The sequence below is a fragment of the Cydia pomonella genome, chromosome 4, assembly GCF_033807575.1.
Source record: "Cydia pomonella isolate Wapato2018A chromosome 4, ilCydPomo1, whole genome shotgun sequence".
Taxonomy (NCBI): domain Eukaryota; kingdom Metazoa; phylum Arthropoda; class Insecta; order Lepidoptera; family Tortricidae; genus Cydia; species Cydia pomonella.
Window position 1 is genome coordinate 8859392 of NC_084706.1, and position 19135 is coordinate 8878526.

The 19135-nt window shown below is 41.6% G+C and overlaps 1 protein-coding gene across 3 annotated transcripts in view; it reads right to left on the bottom strand.

The window, feature by feature from the left end:
• Nucleotides 1-15390, bottom strand: part of LOC133517020 (neurogenic protein mastermind-like) — an 84250-nt gene extending 68860 nt beyond the window's left edge. Inside the window, exon 1 of one of the 3 annotated variants that reach the window (XM_061850127.1) lies at nucleotides 14412-15193. In XM_061850127.1, coding sequence (XP_061706111.1) covers nucleotides 14412-14476 — 65 coding nt within the window. In that variant the 5' untranslated portion in view covers nucleotides 14477-15193. Of the gene's footprint in view, nucleotides 1-14411 lie in introns of all 3 variants that reach the window. The other 2 variants (XM_061850126.1, XM_061850124.1) reach the window with 2 other exon arrangements.
• Nucleotides 15391-19135: the final 3745 nt, after the last annotated feature.

Below are 19135 nucleotides of genomic sequence, written 5' to 3' on the forward strand. Positions count from 1 at the left end.
TGTCTACTCAAACGTGTCTCTAAACGTATAGAAAAAAAAAGGTTTGGCGGGAAACTTGATAATTTTTCGCTGTAATTCTGTTTTATCGGATTTAATTTTGTTGTTTGTAATCTTGTTTTGTTATAAATAATTCAATATGAGTTCAGACGTAACTACCGACGAAGAAAAAATTATTGATTGCACCCCACCTGAATTAAGAGCGGAAGCAGAATTGGCTATACAGAACTTACTCAAAATCAAAGGCGAAATATATGGTTACTTATGACAATTTTATAAATTGGTAAACAAAAAAAATGCCCAGTTTCTCAGAACACGTGTTTTTGGCATATTTTAAAGAACTGGCAGAAACTAAAAAGTCATCTACATTGTGGGCATTGTACTCCATGCTTAATGTTTTGTTTACTAAGCATCTTTTAACCCGAAATGCATTGTGTTTTAGTATTTTAAACTGTAACACGACAGTTTAGACTACAACGCTTAATATATTATAAGTTTAGTTTATCTACATATCTAGCGACAAGTACCTATTGCTATTGAGTTCTGATTGATTATTGAGATTGAGAAGAGTTTATAATTTAATTTTGGTTGCATTAAAATTCACAACAATGACCAGTGTCAATTCTAAAGGTTCGATCAGAAACGTGCTTTCGTATTTTTTTGAAGTAACTTGATTAATTGATAATAAATGTATGTAGTATCTGTTTTCTATTAAAACCGAGATAAAATATAGCGAAATAGTAATATACACACGTTAGTTTGATTTTTTGTCTTGTTTACTTATAATTTCTTTGTTTTTTGTTGTTTATTTCATCACCTCGACGGAAAATATGGGATTGCCCGCCTCAGGCCTATCCGGTCTCGCTTCGCTCGGCCGTCTATATTTCTTCGGCCGGCAACCCCTTTCGTCCTCTGTAGTAATGCACTATGATCGATTTAATGAGGTTTCTAAGTCCTTGTTATTCTTGAAGTAATTCTGTTTGCATAAAATACGCTTTCCAATTTTGCAAATGCATGTACACTTAGGAGCAAAAATCTGTGTTGGATTTAAAAACGAAATATCTCCGAAACTAATTCGCGTATTCTTAAAGTAATAGTACCATTAAAAAGCTGCTAAATTTACCTTTTAAAAAAACACAAAATTCCTGAAGCATTATTTCAGATACTGAAATCTGAGCGATTTTAGCAAATGGGGTAAAATCACGTTCAATTAACAACAATTAACGCATGACATGGAACCCCTCCTCATAAAATCCTGCATAGGGGACGACATGATCTTGCAGGATATCTGTGATGTAACGATCTGCGTTCAAACCACCTCCGCGGCCCCCACCAGGAATGAAAACCAGCTCGGTCCTCCCCTCCATGGATATCCCCGCCCACATCATGACGGATCCCCCTCCATAGGCGACCGTCTCGTAGATGCAGCACTGCGCAAATCGTTCTCCAGGTCTTCGGTACACCCGTCTTTTTCTGTCACTGCCATGGAGACACACCCTGCACTCATCGCTGAAGAGTACGCGGCTCCATTGTTCGTACGTCCAATTTTCGTAAGTGGTTACGAAATCCATACGAGCGTCCCGGTGCCTCCCTGTCAGTTTGGGCCCTGTGGCAGGCCTTTTTGGGGTAAGGTTGGCTTCCTTAAGTCTTCGACGAACTGCTGGATGTCAACGCCGGTACGCTGTCGATCACGAAGACTGGCCGTAACGATGAAGTGGTCCTCTCTCCTCGATGCGCACCTGGGCCTGGGACGGCCAGATCCAGGTTTGCGAGCAAGGTTTCCAGTCCGAATGAACTTTTGGTTGACTCTGGAAACAGCAGACTGACTTAAATTCAGCTGTTCAGCAACTGCACGCTGCGTAAGGCCTTGATTGAGCAAGACGATAACTTGGCCGGCTTCAGGTTCTGTCGTGTCCATTTTCTTGCAGGTAATTCCAGGGAATGATTGCGGGAGATGTGCACAGGTCAACTTCTGATAAGAGACTGATAAGAAATACAGCAGCAGTGGACGTCTTCTCAATTCCCCCTCAGGGGATTGGGGATGCTGTTCGGGGCGTTGGCCCCCTGCAGCGGTATCAAACCGCCAGCCATGAATATGGCTGGGTCGTCGGGGTGGGGCCTCGGGTGAGGCCCCAGTGGTCGTGTCCGGGTCTTCTCACACCGGCGAGATCAAGCCAGCCAGGTGGGACCCCGTTGGGGGAGGCCCAGCCAGCGATCGTCAACCGGTGTCAGGGTGGTGTCGGTCTGTGGTGTGGTCAATCCGGTGTGGCAGGGGTTGCAGGCGCGAGCTCGCGCGGCAGACCCCTGTGGTCGGGCGGGCGCGCGTGGTACGGCGCTATGCCACGGAGGTGGCTCCAGCGCGACTGGTCCGCGCGCTCGAACATCCGACCCGCCAGGCGAGCTACGAAATCACGTAGCGGTTCTGCTCTCAGGTCCCGGGCTATAACGTCGTTCCTCACATAGCGAGGGGCTTCGACGATGGTGCGTAGAGAGAGCGACTGCTGAGCGTCCAGTCGCTTCCTGTTGCACTCTCCCACTAGCGCGTACCACGCGGGGGCTGCATATGTTAGGCGTGTTCGGACGTAAGTCTTGTACACGCCTAGCTTCACGCGTAGCGATAGCCGGGACTTCAGAACCGGGGCAAGTAAGATGCGAGCGGCACGCGTCTGGGCGATCACGTTCTTGACGTGAGGGGCCATGGTGAGGTGGCGGTCTATGGTCACCCCCAGGTATTTCACCATCGGGGACCACTCGATGGCCTGCCCCAGGAGTGTGAGACGCGGCGGCATCAGCACCTTACGGGATATAGCAATCGCCTGGGTCTTCGACACGTTGACTGATAGTCTCCACTTCTTCAGCCATGGAGGGAGAGCCTCTAGGGCGCACTGGGCTTTGTGCGCTGCGTGTGATAGGCGGATGGATGACGTGATGTAGGCAGCGTCGTCGGCATATAGCGCGAGCGTAACGCCCTCGCTGACCGGGATGTCATCGGTGTAGCGCCCATAACACACGGGCGAGAGGCAGCTCCCTTGGGGCACTCCGGCAAGGATGGTGCGGTCGGATGATACGGCGTCTTCTACCGCCACGTGGAAGCGGCGGTCTTCCAGGAAGGTGGCCACAGTCTTGACTACTCGACGCGGAGTAGTAGACGTGGACAGCTTGTAGAGGAGGCCGGGGTGCCATACGCGATCGAACGCCTTCTCCATGTCCAGAAGAACAGCGACCGTGTGCTCCCTCTTGTTGTAAGCTGCTGCAGCAAGGTGCAGCACGCGGGCAAGCTGGAGCGTCGTCGAGTGTTCCGGGCGGAAGCCGAACTGTTCGTCGCGTGGCTGAATGTGGGGCGTCAGGTGAGGCAGAAGCAGCTTCTCGAAAACTTTCGAGATAGTAGGCAGCAGCGTGATGGGTCGATACAAATACAAAATACAAATACAAATAATTTATTTATAACGCCAACATTGGATAGCTCTCAGGACGAAGAATATTCTTCCCGGGCTTGGGAATCATGATGACGCGACCCTGCTTCCAGGGGCGCGGGAAGTGGCCGGTCCGCAGGACTCCGGTGAAGAGCCGCGCCAACGTCGCGATGGCTCGCGGGGGCAGGTGGCGCAGCGCCTCGTTCGGTATGCGGTCGGGGCCGGGTGCCTTCTTCAGCGGGGTGCGTCTTATCATCCTCTGGACTTGGCCCGGTGTGAGGATGATGGGATCTTCGTCAGGAGCTATGGACGTGGCGAAGTAGTCCGCCAGGTGCTGCTTTACAGCTGCTTCGTGCTCGGTGTCGTCGGACGGATTCGGTCTGAACTGCGTCTCCAGGTGGTCAGCGAAAATCTCCGCTCGATCTTCTGCGCGGTAACGTGGGGTACCGTCACTGGCGAAAAGAGGGCGGATGGGTGCTGGTCTTCCTGTTACTCTGCGGCACAGACGATGGATGTCGTTCCAGTCCTCACCAGCTGACTCGATGTACTCGAGCCAAGAGTCCTCGGTGTAAGCCGCGAGGCTTTGCGAGATCTTCTCGGCGAGAGAGTTCAGCTGGGACTTCATGGTGGGACATCGTGTGCGCTGGAATTGTCGACGCAGTTTCCTCTTCCTCTCGATGAGGGTCAGGATAAAGGCGGGGATGCTTTGCTTACGGCGCGACTGACTGGCGCCGGTCTCGGCGGAAGAGTCTGTCAGGGCGGCAGTGGCGCATGAGGCGAACTCCTCAGCGAGTCGGTCGACTTCCTCCGCTGTAGTCACGGGGAAGGATGGAGTGTGTTCGCTCATGTAGGTCGCAAAACGATCCCAATCCTGTCGTCGGCGAGGTGAGGGCGGAGCCGTCCGAGTCGGCGTCAAGTCCAGTGTTGCCAAGACGGGCTGGTGGTCAGAAAGGAGATGGTCATCCAGGACGTCCTGCGCGGGCCAGGAAGTCAGGCCGCGTACTACCATAAGGTCGATGACGTCCGGTGTGTGGGCTGCCGTGTACGGGAAGTGCGTGGGGACCTCTGGTCCTAGCACCTCGTATCCTTGGGCTTCTGCATCGGCAAGGAGTCGCTGCCCATCTGGGCAGGTCTTCACGGAGTTCCATGCAGTGTGTTTGCAGTTGAAGTCACCGGCTACAATCGAGGGCAGCGGCGAGTCCAGCAGGTCGTGGACATCAGCCACTGCAAGGCGAGAGCTGGGTGGCTTGTAGAACGCAAACACACGCAGAGGGTGGCGGTCGACGCAGATTTCCACGCCTAGGGCGTATGACGACCGGAGAGTTGTCGGCACTGGCAGCGGCTGGTGGATGACCTGACGCTTCACAAGGACGGCCAGTCCCCGATAGGCGCGTCCGAGTGAAGATGTTTCCTCCTTTCTGTAGGCGACGTAGCCTGGTATTTTAAGGCGGTCGCCCGCCTTAAGATGGGTTTCCGAGATCAGGGCTACGTCGATCTTCTTCTCGGCCAGAAGATGTCGCAGCAGGGTGACTTTGGCTGCAGAGAGCCCGTCGGCATTCCAGTGTAGAATCCTCAGTTGGCTAGCGAACGCTATAGAGGTCTGCCAGCCTTCTGAGGATAATCGGAACAGGACTCTGTCCCGACTGGATGGCAACGAGGAGCTCCTGCAGGATCTCCACGAGCATGGTGATGGCCTCGGCTCGGCCATCGCTGGGTCCCGCTCCTGGCTTCGCCTTCTTCCCCTGGAGAGGGGCGGCCGTCGTGGGGAACGGGGCTGATCGGGGTCGCAGCTGCAACGCTGTAGCCGGGGCGGTCGTGGGTTGCTGCTGCTGCGGGGCAGAGGAGGGTTCCGGGCCCGTCTTGGTCTTCTTCCCTCCACGTTTGCGTCTTCTTGTGGGCGGGCGTCTCCCGTCGTTGGCGTTCGCCATGAGGGAGTTCGCGGCGTTGCCCGTGTCAACGGCTGGCTGCGAGGTGGTTGGCAGTGCTGCACCAGTGCGCGCTGCGACTCCGGCCTTCTTGTTGCGCGCCTCCCGCTTGTAGACCGGGCACTGCGCGCTGTTAGCGGGGTGCGCACCGTTGCAGTTGGTGCACGTCGCTGGCTCCTCGCGTGGGCGTGGGCATTCGTTTGCGGGGTGAGGCTCGCCGCAACGAACGCAGGCGAGAGGGCGGTGGCAGTTCACCGACGAGTGCCGAAAACCCTGGCACCTGTGGCACTGCGCGGGGCCCTTTCGTCCTCGCCAGGCTTCGACCTTTACTCCTGGCATACCCAGGAGCTCGGTGAGGGCGTAGATCCCCGGCGTCGTGTCCGCGGTGCGCTGCAGTTGGGCGTGGAATATGCATCCAGGCCGGCCGCTGCGCGCGCGGATTTGGCGGACGAATTCGGGTAAGAAGCCCTTCTCCCTCAGGTCTTCTTCTATTTCTGCCGGGTCGGTGTTCGCCGGCAGGCCGCGGATGGCGATCTTGAGGCTGCGTTCTGCTGGGAGGCCGTAGCAGAACCAGTGTAGCCCCGTGGTCTGAAGGTACTGCTGGATCGCCCGGTACTCATCCTCGTCCCTCGGGGTGAAGATAGTGCCTTTCCCCAGGGGGCGTGCGTTGACCTGGTGGCCCAGCACCTTCCGCAGCTCGCGGAAATGCATTGGCCAATCAGGCATCACCTCCACGATGAGGGGTGGGTATCGCTTCCCCTTCGCGGTAGGGGCGGCGGGGGGCGCTGGTCCGGCGGTGGATGAGGCGGGCGGAGTTGGTGACTTCGCCGGCGCCGGGTCCGTGTCCATGGGGGACAGGTCGAGCCGGGGAAGTGAGTGCGGCGGTGGCGTTGCGCCACCCTGCCGCTTCTGAGCAGGGCTGGCTACGGTAATAATGGCTACGGCGATAAGAAATAACCGGTTACACCGGTTTTTATGGCCCTCAAAGGTGCGCAACTCGTGCATAATCAAAGCAGGTAAAATGTTGTTTTCTACAAAAATAACAATAACCTGAAATTTACCAAACCGATTTCAACGGTTTTTAATGTTTTTGATAGCTTAATTAATAAACAATAATACTGCAATTTCATTTTCACTGAAATATTCAACGTTTTCAGAAAAATTTAAAAAGATTTTTTTGCTCCCGTTGTATACATAGAAGGTGGCCAAAAAATATGTGCATTCCCGTTGCCAGGGAGAAACATTTACTATGGGACCAACCCCGAAATCGTGAAAAAAATTTAACACCCCCCCCCCCCCTCCATATAAAATGGACTAGCTGAAATGTATGTAACAGCACTAACAGCCAAGAATTTTTTTTTGATTTCGGGACTGGTCCCATAGTACAGTTGTTAAGTATAAGCCCAAAACCTCCCTGGCAACGGCAATGCACATATTTTTTGGCCACCTTGTATATTACAAGAATTGCTCGTTTAAAGGTACATACTTCAAAATACTATCAGACAATCAATATGGCTTCAGAAAAGGACTATCTACAGAAGATGCAGTAACAGCTCTCACGTCTCTGATCGTAGACAAAATAGATAAAAAAAAAAAATGCTTAGCAGTATTTTTAGATTTAAAAAAAGCGTTTGATACTGTTCCCACCTTAGTTTCAGTTTTAGAAATCGTAGGTATTAGAGGCGCCCCACTACAACTTTTTAAAGACTATCTGCAAAACCGTACGCAAAAAGTAAAAATAGGAACCTACGTAAGCGAAGAATCAAATATATCTTTTGGTGTGCCACAGGGGAGCGTCCTTGGGCCTACCTCATTCTTAATATATATAAACCAGCTTTGTAATATGCACGTAAACAGAGGACACATTTTTACCTATGCCGATGATACTGCCATTGTCTTCACTGGAGACACTTGGGAAGACGTGAAACACTTTGCAGAGATAGGTTTATCAGAAGTTGCCTGCTGGCTCCGCTCTCGTCTCCTTACATTAAACACAACAAAAACAAACTACATTTGCTTCACAAACTACAATAGTTCACAACCTGGCCCTAATTATAATATAAAAATCCACACATGTAATAACAATATACAAAACTGTGCCTGCTCTATCATCAATAAAGCGTTAAGTATTTAGGGATATTAGTCGACCAACGATTAACATGGCACTTGCAAATAGAGCTGCTCATGAGCCGTGTCAGGAAGCTTATATGGGTCTTTAAAAATTTAAGACATATCGCTACTTCACAACTTCTTAAACAAATATACTTAACCCTAGTTCAATCAATAATTAGTTACTGCATACCGGTCTGGGGAGGCGCCACTAAAACCAAATTTTTAGAGCTCGAAAGAACCCAGAGATCACTATTAAAAGTTATGCATTTTAAACCATTTAGATTTCCAACCATAGACCTATATAAGCTTTCTGATGTATTAACAGTAAGACAACTCTACATATTATTTGCAACTTTAAAAATACACAAATCTAAACCATATTATACACCTATCACACGAAATACTAGGAGAAACGGTAACATACTTCCAACCACTTCAATAAATACCACATACGCTAGTAGACAGTTTGTCTTTAAATCCGGCAAATTATACAATTTCTTAAATAAGCACTTAAATATACATCATGTACCATTTTCTGAATGTAAAATAATTATAACAGAGTGGCTTAAATGTAAGAGTTATTAATTCAAAATATTTTAGGACTTTATAAACACACACACACACGCACACGCACACGCACACGCACACGCACACGCACACGCACACGCACACGCACGCGCACACGCACATTTTCATTTTTTTTCAAAGGTATAAGATGTTGATTAGCTATGAATCATTTATACTATATGTATATCCGGTAATATCCCAAATCACAACATTAGTACAAATTTCAATAGTAACTAACTAGCACCCGAACAAAGTATGTACATAAGTAAGTGTTATATAAAGAAATTCTAACACTGCATTGCAATGCAAATAGGAAATGTAGAGCCAGGCGAACGCTAATGCAACGCCTATGGCCGTTTAGAGTACCGTTAGCGCTGCAACTGAGACTCGTCCGACGTAATTTCGCTCGGTGCGAAAACCACCATGCCCTCACATTGATCCATTATTTTTTTAAATATTCTATAGGGAATTTCCGGGTTGTTTGCATAGTATAAATTACTCAGTATGACCTTTAATATGTATATTAACCCTGAATAGAAAACAAACAGCCTGTAATTTTGCCTTATAAATTTTCGGTGGAAGTCTGCATGGTAATGTACATCATATATATTTTTTAGTTTTATCATTATCTTATTTTAGAAGTTACAGGGGAGGGGGGGGGGGGGCACATATTACCACTTTGGAAGTGTCTCTCGCGCAAACTGTTCAGTTTAGAAAAAAAAAATGATATTAGAAACCTCAATATCATTTTTGAAGACCTATCCATAGATACCCCACACGTATGGGTTTGACGTAAAAAAAAAAATTTCAGGTCTAACCCCCCATAATTTTTTTATTTTTTTAAACTAATTACTAGATCTCGTTCAAACCAATTTTCGGTAGAAGTTTGCATGGTAATTACATCATATATATTTTTTTAGTTTTATCATTCTCTTATTTTAGAAGATACAGGGGGGGGGGACACACATACGAGTATTAGCACTTTGGAAGTGTCTCTCTGTGTCTCGCGCTAACTATTCAGTTTAGAAAAAAATTATATTAGAAACCTCAATATCATTTTTGAAGACCTATCCAGAAATACTCCACACGTATGGGTTTGATGAAAAAAATTTTTTGAGTTTCAGTTCTAAGTATGGGGAACCCCCAAAATTTATTGTTTTTTTTTCTATTTTTGTGTGAAAATCTTAATGCGGTTCACAGAATACATCTACTTACCAAGTTTCAACAGTATAGTTTTTATAGTTTCGGAAAAAAGTGGCTGTGACATAAACGGACAGACAGACGAACATGACGAATCTATAAGGGGTCCGTTTTTTGCCATTTGGCTACGGAACCCTAAAAAGAAGGTAAAAAACACGATTTCTTTTTTTCAAATAAACTGATGCACAATGGACGTGTTGAGCAAATAAAGTCATAATGTCATATAACGTTTTTGAGAAATTCGTGTTTTGGTAAAAAAAAGGGGAGAGTTGGCTAGTTTCACGGTATCTGAAGCTACATAAACTAATTACAGGCATAGATATACCTAATACTATTGTAAGTACAGAGTTTCAGAGCAATCTATCTAGCTAGCTGTTTTAAAATGAGAGCGTAACTACGTTTGTATGGAGAATTAACCGACCTTACTGCGGACTCTTAACTAAAATAAAAAACAGGGAATAAGTAAGCGCTTAGTGACGGTAATGAACTAACGAGTTATTATATAATATATGTATAACTGAAGAATATAGCGGGATTAGCGGGCCCGCCACTGCGAACTGCGAGCGCGCCACGTGACCCCGCGAGGGCGCGAGCGCAAATGGCGTACGCACCTGTGTGCGCGCACTACACACACAGGGATAGTCTCTCGCCACCCCCGTCAGCGCGATGGCGATACTCACCTAAAAATCTCAAATCTGTGTACGGGCTCAGCTCCTGTTTCGTCTTAACATTGAACTTGGCTCTCATTTCACATTAAGTTTTTGTTGGGATATCATTTCTTTTTGTACTTTATAATTTCATTACTATATTATTCATCCTGAAAGTAGTTTAGCCCAAGATAGAAAGGAGACCCACGCGCAGTCTGTTAAATATTTTCAGTTTTCAGATTTTTTCCTTTGCATACGCCTAATAGTCTACCTTCATGCCAATTATCAAGTTTCTAAGGTCTGTTTTTTTATTCCGTAGACTAAAATGACGTTTCATATGTAAGACATGACATTTCTTACTACCACATGAAAAGTCATTTTAGTCTACGGAATAAAAAAACAGAATATAGGTCATCTAAAAGTGGAGAGTAGGTTTTTGGTCTATAAGTCTTAATTAATCTAATAATTATCAATAGGTATAGGTAGATTTCAGATTCTAGGTTTTTGATCTTTATCAATATACGACTTTTTTTTTCAATAAATTTCTGTTTTCAGATTTTCTCCCCTATGTTCACATAATAGCCTACCTTGGTGCCAAATTTCAAGTTTCTAGGTCATCTGGAAGTGGGTTAGGTTTTTGATCTATATCAATATATCACGTTTTTTTTCAATCGAATTTTCTCTTTTCAGATATTTCCCCTATGTTAACATAATAGCCTACCTTGGTGCCAAAGTTTCTAGGTCATCTGGAAGTGGGTTAGGTTTTTGATCTATAAGTCAGTCAGTCACAAAGTTTTAAACGTTAATTTATCAATAACTGTTTGAGCTACGTTTATGAAATTTTGTATTTTAGACAAGCTAAGGGGCATGAATAAATGTGCCAAATTTCATGTGATGTGTAGGTTAAATAGGTTTCAAGTTGTGAAGGGGTCAAAAGTAGCTCGAAATGGTTCGTGTAATATTATATATACGGTTGCTGCGTCACCAGTTCCTTTTTCTTTGAACTTGGCTTGGCTGAACAAGTTGTACTAAATAGAAAAGATATTGAAACCCATCGCCATTATAGCAGTATCAGTAGGGATTTAAGGAGCGTCCTAATGCCAAAAGGGGCCATAGCCCGGGGCGCCGGGCTGCCAGAATCGGTACAAGTCGAATTTTCAGGTTTGCGTAGACCGTTCTCTGTGATTTTGGGCAACTATGGGGCGCCCAACCTTTAAAGGCCCAGGCCGGCAAATATATACGCCACTGAGTGCTTCGCAAATTTGCTTAAAAGGACTCGCATCCAGGCCATAATTGTTAAAAACAGGTGTGTAAAAATTATAGTCGTAACCCAGCGCTGTTAACGATTTTAATGTAGGTTGTTACTAAAGGTTGCGCAACGACCATACAACAATGGTTCTCATTACAATAGGTAAGTTACATAAACCGCCGTTACAATGGGGTACAGTATGGAACGGGTAAAAGCAATAGCGCCAGACCAACCAACCAACGGTCAATGTCGAAGTGTGCCCACTTACGGTTGGCAGCGGCACGTGCGCCAGGCTGCTTGATACCTATCTATGAGTACCAACATCATTTTTACAAATTGTACCTATATACAATGTCATAGCCTCTAAGCGCCACTTGCTGCACCATCCCACTAATAGTGTAAGTTTAGCCGTTTAGCACACGCATAATAGAGGTAAAAACTATTTTTTTGACCCGCAGTTCCTAAAAAGATTTCCCTTAGGAGGAGACTGCCGAGTCATTTTTTTTGTATGATTTTTTTTCAGAAACCTATCGTGTACTGGTATCATATGAAAGGGCTTTTTGAGGCGATTCTAAAAATATACCACATCATTAAATTTCAGCATTTTTTTTTTAATTAAAACAAAAATAATGTTCCAGGTCTAACCGGTTAACCCCGAGTTAGTGGTATGGTGCATGTCGCGCTAAGAATCCAATCTAGATCCAGAATCTTCAAAAAATTGTTGTACCGTATAAAAACTCGAGTTTAATTTTAATTGCGAGTTTGTTATATATATTTATTTACTTAGGTATTCTGAGATGTTTGGCGCCGATCTATCAACCCTAGTTATTATCCGCTGGTAATTCGTTTTTCAGGGTTCTGTAGGTAACTCAAAATAAAAGATAACATTAATACGATCACTACATGGACCATTCTACTTTTCGTTGTACAGTTTATGACACTTTATAGGGTTCCGTAGCCAAATGGCAAAACACGGAACCCTTATAGATTCGTCATGTCTGTCTGTCTGTCCGTTTTTTGTAAAATGCATATTCGAGAACACTTGGCCATTACTTTCATTTTCTGTTTTGTGATGGAGAAAGAGGCTCAATTAGGCTATCAATCCCAAGAGCTTTGTTCAATAAATAACTACTTACTATAAATATTCTTAATCACAGACCACTGAGGTCATTGATTTTCTCCTGATTTTAATGAAAATAATGCATTTACCACTGCGCTACCATCTTTTTACATTGATTAATTCCTATTATTTGGTTCAGGTCTCAAGATCTCTTCAAGGCAAGAGTAAATAGGCATCTCATAGGTAAGCGATAAGTGTGCTCCACCATAGACCGCATTATCACTTACCATCAGGTGAGATCGTGGACAAACGCCTGCCTATCCAGCATAAAAAAGGTACAATTTGGGAATACAATTTTTATACACGTATACAATACCTATCATACTTTTTTCTGGCAATATATTAATGGTCATGAAAAAGTAGATTGACCCATCTATCTGTCCTTCTGTCACAGTGAATTTGCCTCGAAACTAATCGACCGATTGTTATCATAATCATAATTTATTAATAACATAAAAATACATGTCAAATAGTTACTAGGTTATAGGTTAAAATTTGGTACACATACGTAAGCCGGTTACGGCGGTGACCCAAAGACACTTTTGGTGGTTAAACTAATAAATCAATCGCAAAAACACGGTTGTGCAACGGACTAAGAAAAAAACATTGTTAAAAATGCAAAGTACGCAATCCTTAACGCGTGAGTCCAACTGTTAGTAGCTCATTCTTGGTTTTATGTGAATGAACGGCCTACTTAGTCTCACGAAGCCACATATGAATTTCGACCGGATATGAAAACCCGTTAAGTTAGGTCTCTGCGACTCGTTCCGCTAGAGGAACCCTTTTTTTAAGCACATATTTATTTATTTTAAACTTTATTGCACATCAAAAAAGGTACAAATGGCGGATTTAATACTTCATGGCATGGCATTCTCCACCAGTCAACTACATATAGGGCCAAAATGAAAAATGTCAAGGTGGCTGCAGTGAGAAGTGTTTAGAATCAATCAAGTAATACAGAATACTATATCTTATCTAGATATTTCGTAACATATAAATATGGTGACTATATAGATATATACATATATATAGATATATACATATATACACCGGAACCAAAAGTTGATATTTTCAAAAAAGGCCCATACTACACATCCATACAAATTTACAACAATATCCCTAGTTTAATTAAATTAGAGGAAAATTACCATTTATTTGAAACAAAGTTGAATCATCATTTAATAAAAAAAGCATACTATTCAATAGCAGAATTCATAGAAGAGAAAAAATCGTAACTTTCAGACCCATATGGCACACTGTCACGTAATGCACATACATATATAATACTCATACCTACTATCTCGTTAAGTATAATCTAATGTTATTAGTTTAAGCTGTTTAAAGATTGTACTATTTAATAATAATATTACGTATCTTCAGATATTTAAGAGAGTTAGAATATCTGATATTTGCTATACCTTATTCAGGGTCCCATGTGATACCATATGATATGTATAAGAACTAAATATGTACCATGGTTTGCAAGAAATAAATACTGAATACACCATGGGCCAAGTAAACCTGACAGATTTTAAAGGTGTATTCTTGACCGCATTTCGAGACTAAAATGACATACAAAGTTCTCTGAAATCGGTCTTGTTTTAGAGATAATGATAATTTTTGTGAAAATTTGTTTCTGTTATAACTTATAACATAGTGAAAAACGCATTTTTAGCTGTGACGCTGCCACTATGTGACATGCCTACTAACAGACGGTGAAGTTTTAAAGTAGACTCGCAATTTTTATCTGTCAATAAAAATAAAAACTTTACTTAATCATTATAATGTTTTTTTGTCAATCAAAAGAATAATGTGGTAACTATGTATGGGATGCATACAGTACAGAGTTACTGTGTTTCGAACAGGGCAAGTTAAATAAAAGCTTGTAATAATAAGACGTTAGTACATGAATACACACAATTATGTCCATGATGTAATAAAAGTGGAAAAACATGTATGATATTACTTATCAGTGCATTTTCATAGATAGATACATTTGGCTGTAGGCAAATTCTACCCAGCACCAAATTTATAGGGTGAAACTATATGGAAAATTTTATATAGAGAATGTTGCAAAGACTAGCTAGAACATTGCAACATATGCACATTACAAATCATAAAAGATGTAGCTGGAGTTTGTAATTATTACACATGCTTCAATAAGTAATTCATCACACATACCTCAACCTATCCACTACAGCTTGGCGTTTGGGTGGCAGGATCATGTCCTCCATGGGCTGAAGCATGTTGGGCGGGTGCTGGGGCGAGGCGCCGGGCAGCAGCCCGCCGGCGCCGCCGCCGCCCACCAGGTGCTCCACGGTGATGGCGGCTCGCGCTTCACCTCTGCTCCATTCTCACCGCCCGCAACTTCCTCCTTCTTACGATACTCAACGCTCAAGTACTACAACGCAAATGCGCTAACACTATCAAAAAGTAACTATAGTTCGTCCTTAAATCCCTGAACACGTCTTTCATGATGACACAAACAATCCGAAAACACTTCCACCTTTCTTGATTTTCACAATTCCAACGACATAAAATCGAGAGGCTCACTCGTTGCACTTGTTTTAAACGGTATTGCATATAACACAATAAAGAAACATGTCAAAATGATAAAATGTTTTGAAACAATTTACGAAGTCGACGTAATCACAGTTTTGTTATAATGGAGTTTACAAGCGCCAACAATGATTAAGAATTCATTAGCTAGCTAAAAATTTGTCTATATTTTATATTTAGTAAAAAAATATATATTGAAAACATCAGAATTTCACAATTTATAGAGATTCAATAGTGTTTGCGTCCGCTTCAACGACCCTTTTGCCAAACATCAACTGAACTGAATTGAAATGACTGAACTAAATGAACTAATTGAACTGACGCTTGGAGAAGCCATATTTGAAATTATATTCATTGCATTCATAATTCATTCAATTTGTTTGAGTTACATGTTAAAACTCCGTATAATTCGGAACTAAATAAATTAAATAATACACAGTCCATTTTGGTCCATATACTTACTTTACTCTTTGCGGTCCATGATCAATCTATTGTTTCCGTCAGTAGAAAAAAGCGGCAAATTTAAAAAATGTAGGCGCAAAAGTTATCGTAAGTAAACTCGTGCCTTTTTCTACTGACAAACTTGTTTGACCGGCTATAAATTTCTAATTCAACTCGTACCAAAATAACGGTTTTGTCTCATTTATATTGTCTACATTTTAAACCAAGTAATCTGTGTCGTTATAATATTTGCAAGAATAGAACTGTATTTAAAAATAGTTTTTTTTTTTCATTATTTAGTGATATACATTTTGAAAACATTATATATTTATCGTGGACGATAGTTTAGCCACTTTTTTCGTTCAAAAAAGTTTTTGATCGGTTACTTAAACACTTTTCCCTTGATCTTGATCATATTATAATTTGATTGCTTTAATTTAATTTATTTCATTGTGTCAATTTTGATTTATTTATTCTAATGAACTCACATTTTTTTATTGTGATGTAATTATTTTATTTTAATGAATAATGTGTATTCATTTATTTATCCATTGCTGACATTGTTTATTTCTTTATTTTTGTTTCTTAATATATTATGTCTTAGATATAAATAACGTATAAAAAAAACTCTCATGTAAACGTTTTGGTGTTGCACTGTAAGAGAGCTATGGGCATTGTGAATGTCATCTCGCTTTGTGTGGTAGGGCACAGCACAGCGGATGTCATTCCAGATCTAGAGCAGAGCCCAACTGGGGAACTACCTCCACCTTACAGAAAACCGCAGCCAAATAACACTAGACCCTACTCTTAGTGTTGTGTTCCTGCCGGTGAGTAAGGTTGCCAGAGCTCAACGAGGGGTGGGAGGGGGTTAGGGTTGACAACGCGCATGTAACTCCTCTGGAGTTGCAGGCGTACATAGGCTACGAATACTGCTTACCATCAGGCGGGCCGTATGCTTGTTTGCCACCGACGTAGTATAAAAAAAAAGTTTATGTTGAAATAAATAAATGAAATGAAATACTTGTAGCAGTGTTTTCCTACCAATAAAACTCTTTTAAGTGAAATACTCGTACCGTTATTGCAATTATTCAGCAGCCGTAGCCGTAACACATTTTTATGCACGATTAACAATGAGAAACCAGACGATGTGGCCATGTCGATAAAGTCGTATCGATTAATTATCGGCATTTTTTACAATTTTAATTTTACTCGACCTTTCAAACTATCTAAAATGAACAGTTAAGGGGCTCCCCGCGGTTTTCATCGATTTTTGGCAAGTTTTGAGTCGTTACTCCTACATTTGCACTATAGATAAAATTATAAGACAAACGGCTATCGGTTCTTCAATCTTTTATCTCCATTCTGGTCTACCAGACTTTACAAGTAATGAAAACTTATTTATTTATAATTTATAATTGCTGTGAAGGAATTGACATGTACGAAATCTAAATACGAGTATTTAGGTTCGTATTTAACGTCTCTTAAATCTGGTCTGTTTTAACTTTAAACAAATTAACACAAAAGTTATGCCCTAATTAACAGAAAAGTTTTTTGCCTGAAATTGTTCAATTATTTGATGCCAATTATCTCAAGACAGTGAACTTTGAAGTAAATATGGGACACTATATTGCTTAAAGTCGTTGCTGTTAAAATTATAAGCTACAAAAAACATTAGAAAACTAAGGGATTCAGATCGAAGGTCATTTGCTTTAGGGAGCTCCTTAACCATTATAACACAACTTTGTACATTCTTATCAACCAGTATGATTTTTTGTGAGTTCGATATTACTATAATCAACGGCAAAAAATCAATGGTACACCGGCCAAAACCAACTAAAATATGTTTTCCGCAATAATTGAGTTATTTTATTATCCCATCAAAAACATAAATGTGAAATGAGAGCCAAGTTCAATATAAAAGTAAAATAATGCGTCGTTGTTGTCTTCGCCTACAAAAGAATTGAGATCTATATGCCAAGTTCTGTGTTGAAATCCTGAATTTTTAGTTACAAGAATATGCAACGTTCTAAAATAAATTTATATAACAATTTCTTGTTTCTTGATATGACCACATATGTTTGCTGCTTAATAGGAAATATATATTTAATCTTTAATTTAAACAGACAATTATTTACACAATGCATTTATTTCACTTGGGACGTTATTCAATTTCAAAATTTGGCTAGTTTTTATTTTACGTAGAGGCTATATATTGTATTATATTTGGCTATTTTACTTTTTTTAAATTCATTATCTTAATTTTATATTGAACTTGGCTCTCATTTCACATTTATGTTTTTGATGGGATATCATTACTTTTTGTACAAAAATTATGTTAGTGTTAATAATGTTTTGTTTTTTTTTTCTTTTGTAAAATTACTGTAGGTATTTTCTACGTTTACGCTGTCTAGTTTTCTTTTTTCTGTTATTTTCTATATTTTATTGTACCTTCGAAATACTAGGATGAATTGACCATTCATTATCTGCAATTTTTCTTACACGTTTTCGGTTTATATTTAATTTGGCCGAGTCGGGCCGGTACAATCTACGTAGGCGGTTCTATTCTATTATAGAATTCTTGTGCCTTGATTTGACTTGGATCTAGATTAATAAGATGTACTCCATCTAAGGTTTTACATCTAGAGAGTACAACGTAAGCCTGCCTTTTGCTAAATATTGAGGAGCCTATATTAAGAAGAGCGCTGTCAAGACTAAGGCCTTGTGATTTGTGGATAGTAATAGCATATGTTAAGCAAACAGGGAATTGTTCCCAATGAACATATGTATTACTTTAATATCTGAAACATAGTCTTGACACGTTCTAATTCGTACATTAAATTATGATTAAAGTTGATTTTAATTTTTCCGATGGATTCGTTTACCAGCCTCTTAATAACATCTATGTTTCTTCGCAACATTACTCGTGCACCTATTTTTATTGTGATAACATTTTCTAAGCCAGCGATTAATGATGAATCATCCTCGTTCAGTACTTCCTTTTCTCGTGTTTTTAAATACCGTCGACAGGCTATTTCGTCTGTAGAATTTAATTAAATTTCTAATTGTTCCATACTTGCAAACATTGTATTATTAAACTGATTACACATATTTTTAGTGGGACATAAGCATACTGTATCAACGGGCAACAGTTTAAAATAAGTTATAATTTCCTTAAGCAGGTCGTTGTGGTTTTTAGCGTTGCGGTTTAATTTAAGGAGTCGATTAGACAAAGCAAACCTGTTTTGACTAGTTATCACACCGATTATAATCCGAGCCAACATTTCGCCGAAAAGTTAATCGTTTTTTGCCTCATGTTTATTGTCAATCCGTTATAAGAAAATAGTTCTTTCCATAAATTTGGAACGCTATAAGGAAACCTAAACATTTAAGTACATCAGTCGACTCCATGTTTTCGAATGGCGAGAGTTTTCTCACTGGAGGCAGTTGGAGTAGATCGCCAAATAATACTCAATGAATTCAATTTTTTTTCAATCGAATTTTTAATATTTTTTTATTTTTAATTTTTTTCCCCTATGTACACCTAATAGTAGGCTATTAGGTGCCAAATTTAATATCAAGTTTCTAGGTCATCTTGAAATGGGTTAGGTTTTTATTCCATAACAATGTAAAAAAAAATCAATCGAATTTTCAATAATTTTAGGTTTTCAAATAGTTTCCCCTATGTACACCAAATAGCCTACCTTGTTGCCAAATATCAAGTTTCTAGGTCATCTAGAAGTGGGTTAGGTTTTTGACCTATATCAATATATATATTTTTTTTAAATCTAATTTTCAATGGTCTGTTTTCAGATTTTGTCCCCTATATGTATACCTAATAACCTACCTTGGTCCGCCGTGTGGTGCCGGCGTTTAGAATAGCACCACCCCATCTCGTCCCGTGGGTG